This window comes from Peromyscus maniculatus, chromosome 1, assembly GCF_049852395.1.
Source record: "Peromyscus maniculatus bairdii isolate BWxNUB_F1_BW_parent chromosome 1, HU_Pman_BW_mat_3.1, whole genome shotgun sequence".
In the NCBI taxonomy this organism is placed as follows: Eukaryota; Metazoa; Chordata; class Mammalia; order Rodentia; family Cricetidae; genus Peromyscus; species Peromyscus maniculatus.
The window spans coordinates 212,454,797-212,471,361 of record NC_134852.1 but is presented as its reverse complement, the minus strand read 5'-3'; the positions used below and the strand labels follow the sequence as shown (position 1 = coordinate 212,471,361).

The 16,565-nt window shown below is 44.3% G+C and overlaps 2 protein-coding genes across 6 annotated transcripts in view; one reads left to right on the top strand and one right to left on the bottom strand.

The window, feature by feature from the left end:
* The window catches only part of Eno4 (enolase 4), a 30,812-nt gene extending 25,201 nt beyond the window's left edge, over positions 1-5,611 (bottom strand). Inside the window, exons 1-3 of one of the 5 annotated variants that reach the window (XM_015997191.3) lie at positions 5,366-5,611; positions 3,357-3,485; positions 1,758-1,948 (exon numbers count right to left, since the gene is read on the bottom strand). In XM_015997191.3, the coding sequence (XP_015852677.1) occupies positions 1,758-1,948; positions 3,357-3,485; positions 5,366-5,530 (485 nt within the window). In that variant the 5' untranslated portion in view covers positions 5,531-5,611. Of the gene's footprint in view, positions 1-1,757; positions 1,949-3,356; positions 3,486-4,534; positions 5,317-5,365 lie in introns of those variants that run through there. The other 4 variants (XM_015997195.3, XM_042266218.2, XM_042266224.2 and 1 more) reach the window with 4 other exon arrangements.
* The window catches only part of Hspa12a (heat shock protein family A (Hsp70) member 12A), a 157,765-nt gene continuing 146,591 nt past the window's right edge, over positions 5,392-16,565 (top strand). Inside the window, exon 1 of the mRNA XM_015997188.3 lies at positions 5,392-5,531. Coding sequence (XP_015852674.1) covers positions 5,529-5,531 — 3 coding nt within the window. The 5' untranslated portion in view covers positions 5,392-5,528. The remainder of the gene's footprint in view (positions 5,532-16,565) is intronic.

Sequence of the window (16,565 nt, the reverse complement as noted above, 5' to 3'; positions counted from 1 at the left end):
TCCCCAGCAGGTAAATATTGTAGTGTGTCTTTGGTTTGTACTGTTAGAATGTTTGATTTTTAAAATTGCTGCTTCAATTGCTGACTTGAGTTTCATAAAAAGGTTGTCAAGTGAGAGGGCAGGGAGATGCTTGGCAGTTAAGAGAGACTTGTAGAGGGCCCAGTACAGTTCCTACCACCTACACCAGTGGTTCTCAACCTGTGGGTCACAATCCCCTTGGGGGTGTGGAGCCATTCTTTCACGGGGTTGCCTAAGACCATTGGAAAACACAGATATTTACATATAACTTCATAACTGTAGCAAAATTATAGTTATGAAGTAGCAACGAAAATAATTTTGGGTTGGGAGTCACCACAACATGAAGAACTATATTAGTTCTTATATTCTGTATCTAAGAATAATATATATATATATATATTATATTTATATATATTATATATATATATAATATTCTTATATTAGAGTAGCAGCATTAGGAAAGTTGAGAACCAATACAGTGGCTCACAGCCACCTATGACTCCAGTTCCGGAGATCCAGTGACTTTTTCTGGTGTCTCTGGGCACCAGGCATACATGTGGTACACATACATACAAGCAGGCAAAACATTCACACATATAAATGAAAATAAATAAAACATTAAAAGATTTTAAAAGTAAAAAATGTTGTTAAATGAATTTCAGCTTGGGATTAGGGTAGAATTTCCAACTATTTCTGATATGGTTATAAACATAATTAATTCTCCATTTGAATTGTGTATTCTGTGTACTGATGCAAAGCCATATACTCAGCTTTGACTATTATAAAATCAAATATTGATCAACTCTGGGGCTGGCAAAATGGCTCAGCAGGCAAGAACACTTGCCTCCAAGCCTGGCACCCTAAGTTTGACCCCTGGAAGGAGAGCACGCACCCCAGCAAGCTGTCACCTGACCTCCACAAGTGTGCGGCGATGGTCACATGCACATACTCATGCACACACATACAAAATGAATAAATAAAAATATTGATCAACTCTGAAAAAAGTTGAAGGTGCCCTGTATTCTGCAGTATCAAATATTCAGCCGAGATTCAATTATAAATGTCAAAGTAAATAAACATGTCCATCTCATTAGTATGCAAATTTGCCTTAGTCCTTAATGAATCGTAAAATTATATACCAAAGAATAATTTTAAATAAGCTTATTTTTATTAGTATATTTGTATGTTTATATACATATTTTGCTTGTATACAATGTTTGTACAGTATTAGTATATTAGTATGTTTGATTTGTATATCAATTTTATATATCTATGCATAAAAATTTCTTGGAGTGGGGAGAGAGCATAGTGAGTGTTGGCCATGCAAGAATAAAGAACCTAAGCTCAATCTCCAGAACCCATGTAAAAAGCCAGAAATGGTGATACAAGCTTGTCAGCTTAGCACTGGACAGGCAGAAACAAAGGGTGCTTACTGGCCAGCCAATCTAGCTGAATAGGTGAGTTCCAGGTAAAGACAGGGTCCCTTGTCTCAAAATACGAGGTGGAGAGTGATGGAGGAAGATCGCTGGTGTTGAACTCTGGCCTTCAGTGCATGTGCACATGTGTATGCACACATGCACATACCAACAATTTTTAAATTTCTTGGGTAAAACAGGATTGTGAATGATACACATCTAAGAACCCTGCTCACAGGGCCATTTTATGGCAGGTCTCCGTGTAAAGAGGTGAGCCAGTCAGTTATACCTGGCCGTTACTGTTTTGAAGTGGAAAGCTGTTACCTGAGCCTGTGGTCTACCTCTGCTTGGTTGGAGGGGTTCAGACCCCACAGCTCCTCTGTGATGGATTCATTGACCCACTGCAGAGCCGCGTTCACTGCCTGGTGCCTTTCTGCCTCCTCGGCATCCACGACCTCTGGCAAAGCATTCTCGGAGACTTCAAAGTGAGCAGGTATCACCACGGAACAGATGTACTGACAGTGACAGAACACATTGCACGTTTTCTCTGCCTCTCTCAGGAGATGGGAAATTAACTAATCTAGCGTTTAACATTAGTGTATCTTATCATCAACTTCAAGGGGAAAAACAATACATAATTTTTTGCTATATTTGCATATCCGTTGAAACATTAAGAAACTTGACTTTATGAAACATTTCAAATTATTCTCTTGTTAAAATGCTGGTATAAAATCCCCACACTGAATTTTTCCTAACACTACCTCTCCAAAAATGAGCTACAGATTTAATCTTATTATTCTCCTCTCATAGGCTGTGGCAATTTTATTTATAAAAAATAGGTAACAACATGAATTAAACAGTTAAATTGTTTTTAATTTTTAAATTTACTTTTATTTTCTTGAGATAGAATCAATGAAGGGACACTAGCCAGCTGGAGCATGGCAAACATGGCTCTGGCAGGCCTTGCCCTTCTCCCCCACTCCCTCTGCCTTGCCCCAAACCGCTAGATTACATTCCTAAAGCTAGCCACCAAGGTCTCTTCCCTTATTTGGCCACTTCCTCCTGAGGCTGATTAACAAGGTCCAGCTATCAAAGTATTGAAATCCATCAGTCAAAAGCCCCTTTGGGCTCACCTAATTAGCATGCCCAATTAAACACCTCATCCTAACACTGGGCTTCCCATTTTCCCTTTATAAACTGCCATTGACAATGGGCCATGCCTGTCTTCTCTCTGTCCTTTTTCCCACTCTGGGACAAATATCTCTCCCCACTCTCCCTTGTCCTCTATCTCCTGTCTTTGTCTCTTATTCCCTGTCCCTTGTCCTTCTGGAACAAATGCTCTCCTTTGTGCTGAGACCTTGGTCCTGGAGCGTCCTGAGCTAGTACCAGTCCTTACAGTATCAAGTAGCCCAGGCTAGCCTTGAACTCACTATGTATAACAGAAGATAGCCTTGAACTACTGATCCTCCTTGCTCCACCTGCCGAGTGCTGGAATTGCAGGGGTGTACCACTACATCCAGCTGTTAATATTATTTAAACAAATTGTTTTCTTTACTTAAATCATTATTCTACACATCTCAAACACATAAACCCAAATGTAGATTTATAGAATGCATTGCATCGTAATGTCCGAATAGTAAAGGTATTTTCATTTCATTTCCTTTTTCCCCCTGGGATTGTTTTCAGGTTAGCATGTCATGTCTTTTATCAAAGTCACACTGAAACATAAAACACACTGCATTGTTGATTCTACAATTTGAGCTTATATGAGTGAGTACCCATGAATAAACAGCATATGTACGTGGATCTGCTTCACAAATATTGAATTCCAAAACATTAAGTTTCTGCAATTTAGGTAATTCTTGCTAATAAGTACAGAGATGGGTAGGACACATTAAAGAGCCAACGCGAACTGCTTCATACCTTCGGGAAATTTTGAATGGTGCAGGAGATTTCCACCTGTAGCGTAGGGAGTCCCATTCCATCCAGGATGATTTTCCCCACTATTTTGCATATGGAGGGAGGCTTTGCAAGTTTAGAAAAGTAGTTTGCCTTCAATACACACATAAAATCAAAAATCAGAAAACTGCATTGAATTTGTCTTACACAGCCAGGCACATTGACTCTATCCTACAAAACTTCTCTCTCTATGTGTGCCCTTCCCGGATCTGGATTAGCCCTACACCTCTGCTGGAACAGCTCATGCTGAGTCTCCAGCACATGTGTTATATTCTCACCTCTCATCGGGAAGGCAGAGACCCATCTTAACCCACAGGCCTTGTGTCCCTCTTTAGCAGGCCTTTCTATGGCAAGTCAACTAACCCCCTGATACTTCTTCCCACATTAGGGAAGTTGTTGGTCTCTAGAGTGCTGCGATGCATTCAGATTTAAGAAATCTGAAGGGGAATGATTTTATCCCCCCCCACGCACCCCCACAACCAAGCAGGCATCTGGCTTTTTAACAGCAAAAGACAACTACAGTCTCACCTACCGTCAGCTGGTGTACAATGCTACCTCACTAAAAGAGGCCTCTTGGGAATCTTAGTAATTGCAATTTGTCTTAAGTGGCAGAGCATTTGGAAGGGATCCAAGACTGATGTACCAGGGTTCAGCTCCCTGTGGGCAGTACCATCCCTGGGCAGGTTGACCCGGTTGGTATAAGAAAGCAGGCTGAGCAAGCCATGGGTAGCAAACCAGTAAGCTGCATTTCTCCATGGCTGCTGCTTCAATTCCTGCTCAGACTTCGTTCAGTGATGGACTGTGACATGGAAATGTGAGCCAAATAAACCCTCTCCTCCCTACATTGCTTTTGGTCAGAATGTTGTAGAAAAGCAATAGAAAGCAAACTAGGGCGGTCCCTAACCAAGGTATGGGAGATTCCAGAGAGCTGTATAAACCGGTGTCCAGCTGGTAGCAGACTGGGGGTGGTGGTGGGGGGAGCCTTACACGTGGAGACAAAAGTGCAAGTTTCTAGCCTTGCACACTAAATACCTGTGGGACAGGGTTTGGGGTCCTTTTAAATTGGGACTAGACAACGTTAACAGTTAGTTCCTTTAGCAAGAGACCTCAGAGACTGAAATCCTTATCAAGCCTTCACTCACCCACTTCACAAATGATGGACCACTGTCACTCAGTGTCCCCTGGGGGGGGGGGTCACTTTAATACCTGAGGCACAAGTTGTTGTTGTTGTTTTAGAAAGGGGGAATCGGTTTTTATTGTCTTGTTTTAACCTTGCAGAGAGTTCCTAGAGACTGAGAGAACCAAGAGTGGTACCCTAACTGCCTTCCCCCAAGCCAGTCTCTTATGCACAGGGCTCTCCTCTCAGCAATAGCTCATCAGCCAACTCAAAGGATTACAGTAGAAGGACGCGCCCTAGGACAGCTCAAGTACACTAAATCCAGAGCCAAGTGGAAAAGGGGCCTCCGATGAAATCTGCAGTTTAGGTATTCAGTGGCCCGTGAAGTTGGGTACCTAGCCAAAGTAAGGTGTATGAGGCATGCAAACCCTGGGGCACAGGCTTGGGATCTGAGAAATTCGGTGGCAGTGGAAGTCACAGCCCAGTCCCGGTCGCTGACAGCAGCCGAGGTGAGTTTGGCGTCAGGTCTGTGTTTTAGAAAACCAAAGGCGGGCTGGCGGGCTCCTTGGATCGGAAAGAAGCTCGCAGGCTCCGGGCAGTCTTCCCAGCTACAGGGCCGCCCAGTGTCTTCTCGACTCTCGCTTCGGCCTTCGCGCCTCAACTTTCGGTCCCTGCGGGCAGCCAGTCCCAGTTTCCCCGACCACAGCCTCCCTGCTGTCACCAAGCAGCGCCCGAGTCCCCCGGCCCCAGCAGCGCGCAGGCGCGACTCCACGGCGCAAGCGCAGCGCGCTGCCGCAGCGTGAGCCGGCGGGGGAGGGGGCCGGGGAGGGGGAGGGAGCTCGCCGCAGGTCCCTACCAGGTGCCCGTAGACGTCTGCGGGCTGGAGGTAGAAGGTGGAGTTGAGCAGCTCCTCCAGCCTGCGCGGGACGTCGTTCTCCTGGTAGTACGCCATCGCCTGCTGCTTCAGCTTCTGCAGGTCCCTAGTGATCCCACAGCTGCGGCCGCCGCCTTCTTCCCCCATGGTAGGAGACTCAGGGCTTCAGCGGGGTTTCGCCAGGGGGCCCGCCGGCGTCCTTTTGTCGCTAGGCAACGCCACGAGATCCCGACCCCTAGATCTCGCGAGGCTTCCTGCCCTCCGTGGAAAGAACCTTTGCTTTCCGCTCGGGATCTCTGCTTGTCCCATGCGCGCTTCGTCTTTTCCCCGCGCTTCGTTCTCAGTGCTCTCCCGACCTCATTTGTCACTGTTTCTCCGACAGTTTTCCAGATGGGGAAGCGTTTAATGATTGTTTGAGTTCATTTTCAGAAGCTGGGGAGCGGTGCCCGCTACTTCAGCTGTGGACAGGTGCTCCCCGACTGTTCAGTTACGAGGGAGAGGGATGCAAGAGCCCAGGGTGCCCTTCCTGAGCCGTGGAGGTCCTAGAAATGCATCCATTCCAACCCATGCAGTGTGCTTGCTGCATGCCTCGTGATCCTCTCAGAAACAGCTTTGCACACCCTTCCGGGGGAGATTACTGAGGGTGAAATCTCTGCGAGGAAAACTCAAATGTAGGCAGTAAGGATGATGATGTTTTGGAGAGACCCAGGGTGAGGGTGGACGGTGATGCGGAAGCAGCACTTCAGAAGGTCCTTGGGTCATGGTCTCTGCAGGGGGCTCCTGTGAGAGTCGGGTGTCGTACGCAATGATAGAACTTACTGTGTTCTGGATACTTGGGTGGTGCAGGAGTGGGCCAGACAGACAAGGACAGGGTGCTCCTGTTTACCGTTGCCTGTTCTATGTTCCCAACAGAAAGCAGGTTGCTTAAAAGTTCTGTGCCTGCATTGCTCATCTGGAAAACGTAATCTTACCTGCTCTGTCTGCTTGGGATCACTTAAAATAACCCTGAGAGTGAAGAAGCATTTGGGGACAGTTGTTTTCCATAGATGTACTGTTGGATGTAGGTGAATAAAATACATGATTTTGTAAGTACTGTTACATAACCCAGACCAGCACCTCCCCTCCCCTGCCTGGACTCCCCAAGCGGTTTTTTGTTTTGTTCTTCTTCTGTCTCTCTTGTGTCTCTTTGAGAACGAATCCCTTTCTGTGGTGTGATGGATCATCACACACTTGACCCACCCTCCTGGCTGGCTGCAGGTCCTTTGATGGTGGCAGCAGAGGCTGAGTCATCTTCCTGTCCACTGCAGAGCCCGCTGCTGACAGCTGGGTTTTAAGAGGATCCTTACATAAAACGAGCCCACAGTGTTGCTTTCATTCTTCTGTGTGCCCTTCCTCATAGCCACCCACTTCCAGCTGAAGGCACCTCCTTCCCCGTTCTGGTCGGTGTGGGTCCTGTGCTTTACATTCTCGCCCCCAGGAGCCTGTTCTTTTTTTCTGAACTCCTTGCCCACTTGAATCCTGGGCCACAAATCTCATCCCTCATCCCTCAGGGCTGACCCATTTGACTTTCTTTTCATTCTTCCTGTGCTCAGCTTAGTTCTCTGGGCTTACCACCTGGATGCAGCCACTGAACTAACTGCATTTTCAGACCCCATTTAATTTTTTTCTTTTCTTTCTTTCTTTTTAATTGGAGACTTGGTTTTATGAACCCTAGGATGGCCTGAAACTGGCCATGTAGTGGAGGATGACCTTGCACTTCTGGTCTGTCTTCTCCCTCCTCAGTTCTGGGATTGCAGCTGTGAGCCACCATGCCTGGTTAATTTGGAGCTGGGGATGGAACCCCAGGCTTCCCGCATGCCAGGCAAGCACTCCACCAGCTGAGCTATATCCAGAGCCCTCATTTAATGTTTTAATGGAAGTATTTGGGTTGGGACCACTGTGTAATGGGTTCTTGACCCACTGGCCTCTGTGTTCCATGAGATCAGGGTTTGCATGTCTTATTCAATACTGCATCCACAGCATCAGTACACTCTCTAGTAGATTAGATGGTCAGCAAATAGCTATTGGATGAGTGGATAGGTTTTGCACATAAAAACCACCAATAAATATTTAACTGACAAATGTTTTGGAGTTGGGTGAATAATAATTACTGTTTCAGAAACGAAAAACAAGGATAGAAACTTAGCCTGCAGAAAAGTTGTTAGAGGCTTTGAATGCCATTCTGCAAGAGTGGGGCATTTCTAAAAGTATAGGATGGGAAGACAGAAGTGGCCGGCTGCCACGGTGGCAAGAGCGACGCATGCTTGATTCTACAAAAAGCCGTACATCGGGTAGAGAATGATTAGAGGGTTAAACAGTGAAGTTGCCATTGGGAAAAGATAGATGAGAAAGGTGTAGAGGAAGGATGAACTTTCTGAGGTGATAGGATGGAGGCCGGGGAACCAAAGAAGACTTGAGAGTAGTATGAAGTTTTCAGAAGTAGGATATTGGTGGTGGCACAAGGCCTTTAATCTCAGCACTAAAGAGACAAAGGCAGGCAGAACTCTGAGTTCAAGGCCAGCCCGGTCTACAGAGTGGTCCGGGACAGCCAGGGCTACACAGAGAAACCCTATCTCAAAAAACCAAATCAACAAAAACAAGAGTAGCATATATTATGGCCTGGACTTAGAGCGACATGTGCCCTGGGCTCTCCACCTGCTGGCCTTGAGTTTGGGAATCCTGGAGAAAAAGGGAGGTCTGAAGACACAGCTAGATGTCTTCATAGTATAACAACTTGGAGAATGGAGATGTTGGCAGGAGGGAAGTGGGACACAGTCCTCTTGAAATAGGAGCTAAGTGCTGCAGAAGGGACAGATTGAGGACATGGGAGGAGAGCGGGAGCCATAAGAGGAAACAGACAAAATGAACTTAGAGCAACAGTCCCAAAGGCCAGGGGAGAGGCTTGGTGATGTACCAGGTGTGTGTGACTGTGCACACACAGGACAGTCTGAAGGGATATGGTAGTCATGCTGTACTCGGGCAGTGGTTCCCTGGAAGCTTTTCTTTTTATATATTAGTAGTATCTAATTTTCTTCAAATGAATTACCTATATGACTGAAAATTATAGTATGTTGGAGGGAAGGGTATTTAAGTCAAAGCCCAGGGAAGGATTGAGTACTAAGAAGGGGTTATTAGTTACTTAGTTGCTTAGACTCCATCTATTCTAAAATGAAACTGGGTGAAGTCAGAGAAGCATAAGTCCCTGTCTGTCTGCTCTCTCCATTCAGTGGACAAAGATTTCTTGACTGTTCGCCACAGGCCAGGTACTATTCCAGGGCACTGAAGTTCTGATGACATCTCAGCTGTGCTCGCTATCGTGAGTCATCAGTACACTGAAACCAGAGACCTGAAAACTCATCTGGAAACTTCCTATGCTCTACACTTATTAACAGCCTGTCAGTGTGGCCAGCTTCTAGTCAAAAGATTATTTATTAATATTGCAATTCTATTTTCCACAAGTAAACATCGGGAACATTGGGAGTTTGCTAAAGAATATAACCAGATGTATGCAAATGGTGTACAAACTTCACACCTTTGTTATAATATGTTGGTGATTCTTTTTCCATTTCTACTGAGACTAAATGTCTAAGGACTCTTCTACAGCATCAGAACATGAAAGGAGTTGGTGTGAGGTTAACCTTAAAAATACCAAGCTGGAGAGTTGGGGGTGGGAGAGAAGGTACCGAGCAGAAGGAGAGGCTCGGAGATGGTGAAGGTGCCTAGCACACACACACAGACAGGAGGGGACTGTGCCCACCCTTTAGGAAGAGGATGTGGTACTAGAGAGAGCATGCATACACCAGCACTGTGGATGTCACAGGGATCTACATGTAGAGTGGGAGGCGAGAGCAGTTTTGAAATGAGAATATCTATGTTGGGTTCCGAGATTTGCCTCTCAGTACACAGAGGTCTGGATTGATTGTATTTTCTAACCCTTTTGAGTATGAAGACCCCCTTTTCCTTTTTTTTTTTTTTTTGGTTTGTTGAGATGGGGGTTTCTCTGTGTAGCTTTGGCTGTCTTAGAACTCACTATGTAGACCAGACTAGCCTTAAACTCACAGAGATCCCCCTGCCCCTGCCTCTGGAATGCTGGGATTAAAGGTGTACACCACCACTACCCAATTATAGACACCCTTTTAATAACAACAACAATGGAGTACTTGACCACCCCTCAGGTAATAGTAGCTGTAAACACAGCAGTGCTTTCATAGGCCTTTATAATTTACTTGTAGATGATTTGCACACACAAAAGAGACTGTCTGCACAGCTAAGCCTTTACTCTCTTGGGGATGTGCTTGGTGTATGTTTAGAACTGGGAGCCTCTTGCATAGAGTTCATGGGCCTCCTGGAGAACTTGATTGAGAACCAGTGAGGCTGTTTTCCCTCCTCGACCCCTTCTACTCTGTAGTTGTGATTCAAGAGAAAATATTAGAGACGCATCCACTTGTCTCAACCTGCTAGTTGGAGACCCTTCATAGAGGGAACGAAACGCTTTTCATTTTGCATTTCAAAAAGAAATCTCTAGCCCATGTCAGTCATTTCATAAATTGATGAATTTCATCATCAATTCTTTCATTTTTATTTCTCTGTCCTATCCAACACCTCTATTTAGATCGGAACCTATTTGCCACGACTTTAATGTTCAAGAGTGATTTTTTAGATGCAACTTGGGGGCTGCTATCAAGTGCTTGTTAATTCTTTTTTCCTGCATTTGACATCTGTGTTGAAAATCATTTTCACAGGGAACTAATGAACGTGACTGCAGGTGCCTTTAATCACAGACTCCTAGAAACTAGAGACAGAATGCATGGAAAATGGGAGGAGTAACACCTTCCTTTCCTCCCTTGGTTGTCAAAGCTGAGAAGTAGGGTTGCCAAACTAACAGCAAATATAAACACCTGAAAAGGAATGCTAAGTAAGGTAGGAATGATTGACTAATAAAAAAAAGCTTCTCACATTTTATTTTTATTTACCAGTGCCCCCTGGCAGTAGTCATTATCACTATAGTAGTAACAACAAAACTCCCAGCAGCAGCTCCAGACATCAGACCTCTTGAGACTGCAAACCAATGTGGAAATACAGGTGATTGGCCAGAGTTCACACAGTTCCTGCAGAGCAGGAGTGAGACCTGATTCTGGTACCCATTCCTTTCCCATCATGCACCATTCCCATTCCCATAGGTTCTGTTCTGTCATGGTAGCTCTTCAGTCTTCAGCGCCCCCTCCATGGCACAGCCAGATGAATAACTCACATGGAAGTCTTTGAAGACACAGGGTAAATCTTCTGGCTCTCTCCATGACTAGTTCCTGTTTTGACCACCACACTGGAGCCACCTGTAGATTCTACTTGTCTAAGCACCATTAGAATTTAAACACTCTAAAGAGGCATGTTGGAAAATGCTAATTATGCCTTCCCCAGGTCTAAATTTCAATATTCTCCAGGTCTAAATCATACTCATGTATGAAACTCATGCAGAAGTATTTTTAAAATACTCAGTTGCAGCCAGGGTTAAGAAGCACTGCTCTGAGTCAGGCAGGGATGAGAAGGACTGAGGTTTCCTCCAAGAATGATTGAAGGAAGCAGATGCAGTCAAGAAAGCCCAGAAGCTCTGGAATCAGAACTCATGGCCTCAACTGTGACCTTCTACAATTCACTTAACTTCTGAACCCATCTCTTCATTGATTAGTATTTTTAATTTCATAGTTTTGCTGTTAGACCGAAATCCGTCTAGACGTCCCCTTTTATGCCTCACAAATACAAACTGATGTTCTTGCCAAAGAAACCAGGGGAAGGGCAAGTGCAGCATTTGCTGCGGTTTTGTGCTGTTGTGTTGAAAACCTTTCTTTAGCTCTGTACAGAAATCTAGATTGAATAGAAGGGAGACCCCTTCCTTTTAAAACAATATTAGTGACCTTTGAAAGTGATTAGTCTCCTGGAAAATCGTCACTTTTGTCATAACCTTTAGCACTTGCACAGCATTATAAAGTTGATGTGATATTTCTCGCTCGCTTTCTGGCAAAGCAGAACGCTTAAGCCGGAGCTAAAGTGTGAATGTTCAGCCCGTCAGTGCTGTTTCAGATGCAGCCTTCCGGTCATTTGTTCAAGGGCCTCTGACACTGAAGACCCACGGACACAACACTGGAGATGCTATGCTGGCAGTTTAATTGGTATTTTTCAGGAATTAGACGAGCAGTTTCTGTACAGCCAGAAGTGAGGCAATTATCCAGCGAGTTTGGAACATAAAGAGAAGAGGGAAAGACCAGGCCAAAGAGATTCTCTAAGTAACCTAGTTTGCCATTTTAAAATAGATTGCAATTTTAAAAGCTTTATGGGCATAAATCCAGCTTGAAGGTATTTTGTGGCATAAGGACAGGTCTAATAAAAGCCAAGGAATGCTGAGAAAATGTTCTACAAAACTAGATTTTTCTCATCTGTGATTTTCTTGATACAAGTAGCAAAATAAGGTAATTGCTTTTATTTTGGGTGAAGAATGTGTTGTCCTGTATGTTTTCCACATAGCAGGCAGCAGAGAAGAAAGAAAAAGGTTGCCAGTTAAGAGGCCTGTGGGGTGGGCGTTTGTTTTCTTGTTTACTGTTTACTTTAATTATGTGTGCTGGTGCCCGAGGAGGCCAGTAAAGGACATTGCATCCCCTGGAGCTGGAGTTACAGGCAGTTGTGAGTCACCCAGTATGTGCACTAGGAACTGAACTTGGATCTGCAGCATGAGCGTGAAGTGCTCTCTCCAGCCTCCCAAGTGTTTTTATCAAGTTGTGGCAACCCCCCCCCCCAAAAAAAAATATTTTCTCTAACACTGTTGAAAGGAATTGAGGTTTAGACCTTCCCATCTTCCTGGCCCCTGGAGCTCTTTGCCTTATCAATTTTGTTATTGCACTTGAGAGAGAGTTAATACGTTGTTTGACTTTTGTAATTAAACTTAAGAACCGGACTGAAGGGGATTTCAGCTTCCCCAAAGTTGTACTTTAATCTGCTTAAGAAGAGTAATTTCTTTCTTATTAGCAAAATCAAAAGACTGTCTCGAATTTATCACTTGATTGCCGGGAGCCTGGCTTGGAGTCTGGTAGTGATGCTGAAGCTTGGGAGACAGAGAGCATTCGGTTGTCAGAAGTTTGGGACTTACGTTTTTGCATTTATAGCTGACGGTGCGGTGGTCTTGGGTTTGCCATCCTTGCTCTTTTATGTCTCCGGCTGGACTTGTCTTTGTATTGTTCTGTTTAACACATTAAGAATTCTAGTCTTTTCAGTATTAAAAAAAAAATGGACGTCACAAATGCAGAGCAGGAATTATTCTTCAAGAATTGTAATTTGGGGAAGTGAATTCTAGGACCTTTAAGTGAATGAAGTCATTTGAGGCAAATTTCTCAGTAGCGATTTAATCTTGTTTTTCAAATATTCCAGTCATAGGTGGATGATCACTGGAGCACTGTGCACTTTTCAGAGTTGAGTAATGCACTAGGTTAAATTTCCACTCCCAATTTAATATAATACATTGAATTACATGCTAGCAGAGGATGTGGGGATAATATTGTAGGAGTAGTGATAAGGATTATTTACTCAGAAAAACAGGGCTTCCATTAATCCTCCAAGAGGGAACATTCAGTGAGGGTGAAAAACTGAAATGTCATTCTCAGTGTTCACAACCAAGCACCTGCACTCAGCTCTTAAATGCAAGGAGAACGAAAAGGAAAGGCATAGAATGAGCTCACAGGACCGGGAATGTTGGGGGGCCCTGTCAGCTAACCTAAGCTCTCCACGCTACTAACGAAGTTTTCTATCCCTAGAACTTTAAAAGCAGAGTTCCTGTTTGAGGGACCAAGTGTGTGTGTGTGTGTGTGTGTGTGTGTGTGTGTGTGTGTGTGTGTGTGTGTGTGTGTGTGTGTGTGTCTGTGTGTGTCTGTGTCTGCGTGTGACACTGCTCCATGCCAGCACTTACTAGGATGTATCTGACTGTGGGTCTGACCTGAAAGCTGCTAGCTTACTGATACATATTTTCACTTCTTTGCCACTAAGCTGACAAGAACATAAGGCTTTTGAAAATGCAAAAACCAAGGACTAATTTTTAGCATAAAAACAAGGGGTCTTAACTATCACTTTTTGTTTTAAAGAATGATATTTAGAAGTTTTAGGATGTGTGTAATCATTTATTGCTTTGGAAATACAACTATTTTGAATTCACAACTGAGACCTTTTCCAGAAAAATATTATATATTCAATTAAAAATTTTGTACCTTTTCTTTTTGTTTTGTTTTGTTTTTTTCCAGACAGGGTTTCTTTGTGTAGCCCTGGCAGTCCTATAACTTGCTTTGTAGACCAGGCTGGCCTCGAACTCACAGAGATCTACCTGCTTCTGCCTCCTAAGTGCTGGATTAAAGGTGTGCACCACCACTGCCCAGCTAAAAATTGTGTACATTTCTAATAAATCTAACAGTAGTGGAAATTACTTCCTTGTTGGAGTGGATAATTATAAATCTGCAGAAGCAGGAAATTTGATCAAAATGAGTAATATAAAATTATAACTTTGAAATTCATCTCCAAATATTTGCTAAACGAAGGAAAAATAGCCGTGTGTGTGTGTGTGTGTGTGTGTGTGTGTGTGTGTGTGTTCATGTTCTCCTTCCCTTATGAGTGCTATCTGGGTTTGACTCAGACTCATTGGGGGTACCCCAGAACTTTATACATGCTCTTGTTCAAGCCCCAATGTCAAGAAAAACATTGGTGTCCTTCCTGGTACCAACAGACCCTGGCTATGTCACACACACTTGACCCCTCTGGGTTAAAGCTGATGCCACATCTGGGTTGGTCTGTCCTTCGTTCTATTTATGCAAGGCACACTGTGCTCCCTAAACGTAGGCGAGGGACTTTACTGCTGGTGCCACCCTGTGTCATCCATAGCTTGTGGTAGGCATTTGTGAGTCATCCCAGGGATTCAGTTGCACTGGTATTGATAACTACAAGTGTGTGTCCATTTCAGTCAGACATTTTAAAATAATCTGTAACTCTGGGAGACTGATTGGAGGAAGGAGGCTGGGATTTGTATCAAACTGAAAAGAAAAGGACAGAACAGGAAACTCCTGGGGTTAGTCAAGCTTTCTGGCTTCCAGAAGAAGAGAAACTGCAGAAGAGATTTTCGTTGGACGGATAGAAGTCGGCTCCCGTGGCCACAGTCTTGTCTGACTCACCATCCACTCTGATCCAAACATTCACTGAGCATGCCCTCTTGCATTCCACAAAGGCCCAGCATGGCTCTTTCTTCCTGTAGCCTGTGATTCTGCACTGACTCGGGTGCTGTAAAGTGACATTCAAGCAGCATCACTGTCTAACTGGAAGACACACGACCTTATATGCTAAACACACACTCCAGCAAATGCCATACCCATCGGCCTGAGGTTAGCTTTTTGAACAAGTAAAAAGAATCTGACTACATGCTTTTGGTAAATTCTGGTGCCTGAGATACATGTCAGTAGCAAATACAAATGTGTAGACTTATAAGTAAATTAAAAAGCTCAGGTTGAGCTGTCTGACTTTCACCACAAGTCTGGATTTTAACCCTGGGAATAACTACTCAGACCAGCTGCAGATGAGCCTGGGATGTGGTGCTTGTGTGCTTTTACCCAATAGACGAGCATGCATGTAGGAACAAGGCAACATTTTAAAATGCATTTATTAACTTTTAAGCACACACCCAGCAGCTTTACAAAGTTTGTTGAATACGAATTTCGGATGTACTTCATTAAAATAATGAAGATTAATTTATACCTCGTGATTTAAAACATGCTAGGGAGATCCCCACTAGGAGTGAGCTGTAAAGCAGGACTCGGTCTGGACTGCGGGATTCCCGTCGTGCGCAGAGCAGAGAGAGCACAGGAGATGGCAGCAGTCCTGTGGGACTTACCAGAGATTTGACATCTTGATCCTTTTGGCTTGTTGCATTCTTCATCAGATAGTCTTTTTTTATTCCCTCCGGAAACATGGTATAACCACATCACCCCCCCTCCCCGACACACACACACACACACACACGCACGCACGCACGCACGCACGCACACACGCACGCACACACCACGTACTCTGACGTTCATACAGATGACACCGGCAGCCTGAGCCCTGGCATAGGCTGGCCACACCCCCCCCCCCCCGTTCCCCCCACCTGGACAGACAAGCCTGCAGTCTGGTCACTGCCATGAGCCCGCATTCTGTCCTAGTCTTTGATTATGGGGATGGGGTTTCTGCCCCAAGTATTCGTGTTCCCCTGTTCTTGGCCTCAGGGGCTAGCCTCAACCTACTTTCCCGTCCAGACCACTGTTTTTTTTTTTTTTTTTTGGTTTTTCGAGACAGGGTTTCTCTGTGTAGCTTTGCGCCTTTCCTGGAGCTCACTTGGTAGCCCAGGCTGGCCTCGAACTCACAGAGATCCGCCTGGCTCTGCCTCCCGAGTGCTGGGATTAAAGGCGTGCGCCACCAACGCCCGGCTCAGACCACTGTTTTATAGGCAAAGCTTCAGGAAGTAACCGTGAGACTCTTTATCACTCAGCTATTTTTCAACATGGTCAGTCTTTGGGTTTTTGAGCTAACAGTCTTAGAGCCAGACAGAACTTCTGAGCATATGCATATTTTATGTAGTTCTAGATTAATAATCTGGTTATGTATCTAATTAATTGTCTCATTTTACTGACAAAAGTATAAGATATTGTTTGAGATAGAGTCTCACTATAGTTCTAGCTGACCTGGAATTCACTATGTGAAGCTAACTTCCAACTCACAGAGATCCACTTGTTTGCTCTTGTCAAGTGCTGGGATTCAAGGTGCACACCACCACACCCAGCTCTAAAATGCTTTTTAAATAATATAAATATAAATATAAATAAACTTCAAGGTTCATTTAATGGCTTCCAACCTAATTCTTCATAGTTAAGGAACAAATTTCCTTAATAGGCTTAACTTTAAAGAACACTCTCCCACCCCTTTTATTTTCTTTCTTGGATAAGTAGATAAGGGGAAATATGTGTTTTAATATGTGTGGTGTAATGTGGTGTAGTGCATATGATTTCCTGATTGAGCATCTGTCTTCTGTGTTCTAACAACATGAGATTTTATAATCTGAACCCCCAAGTCTTTAAATTTCAAATGA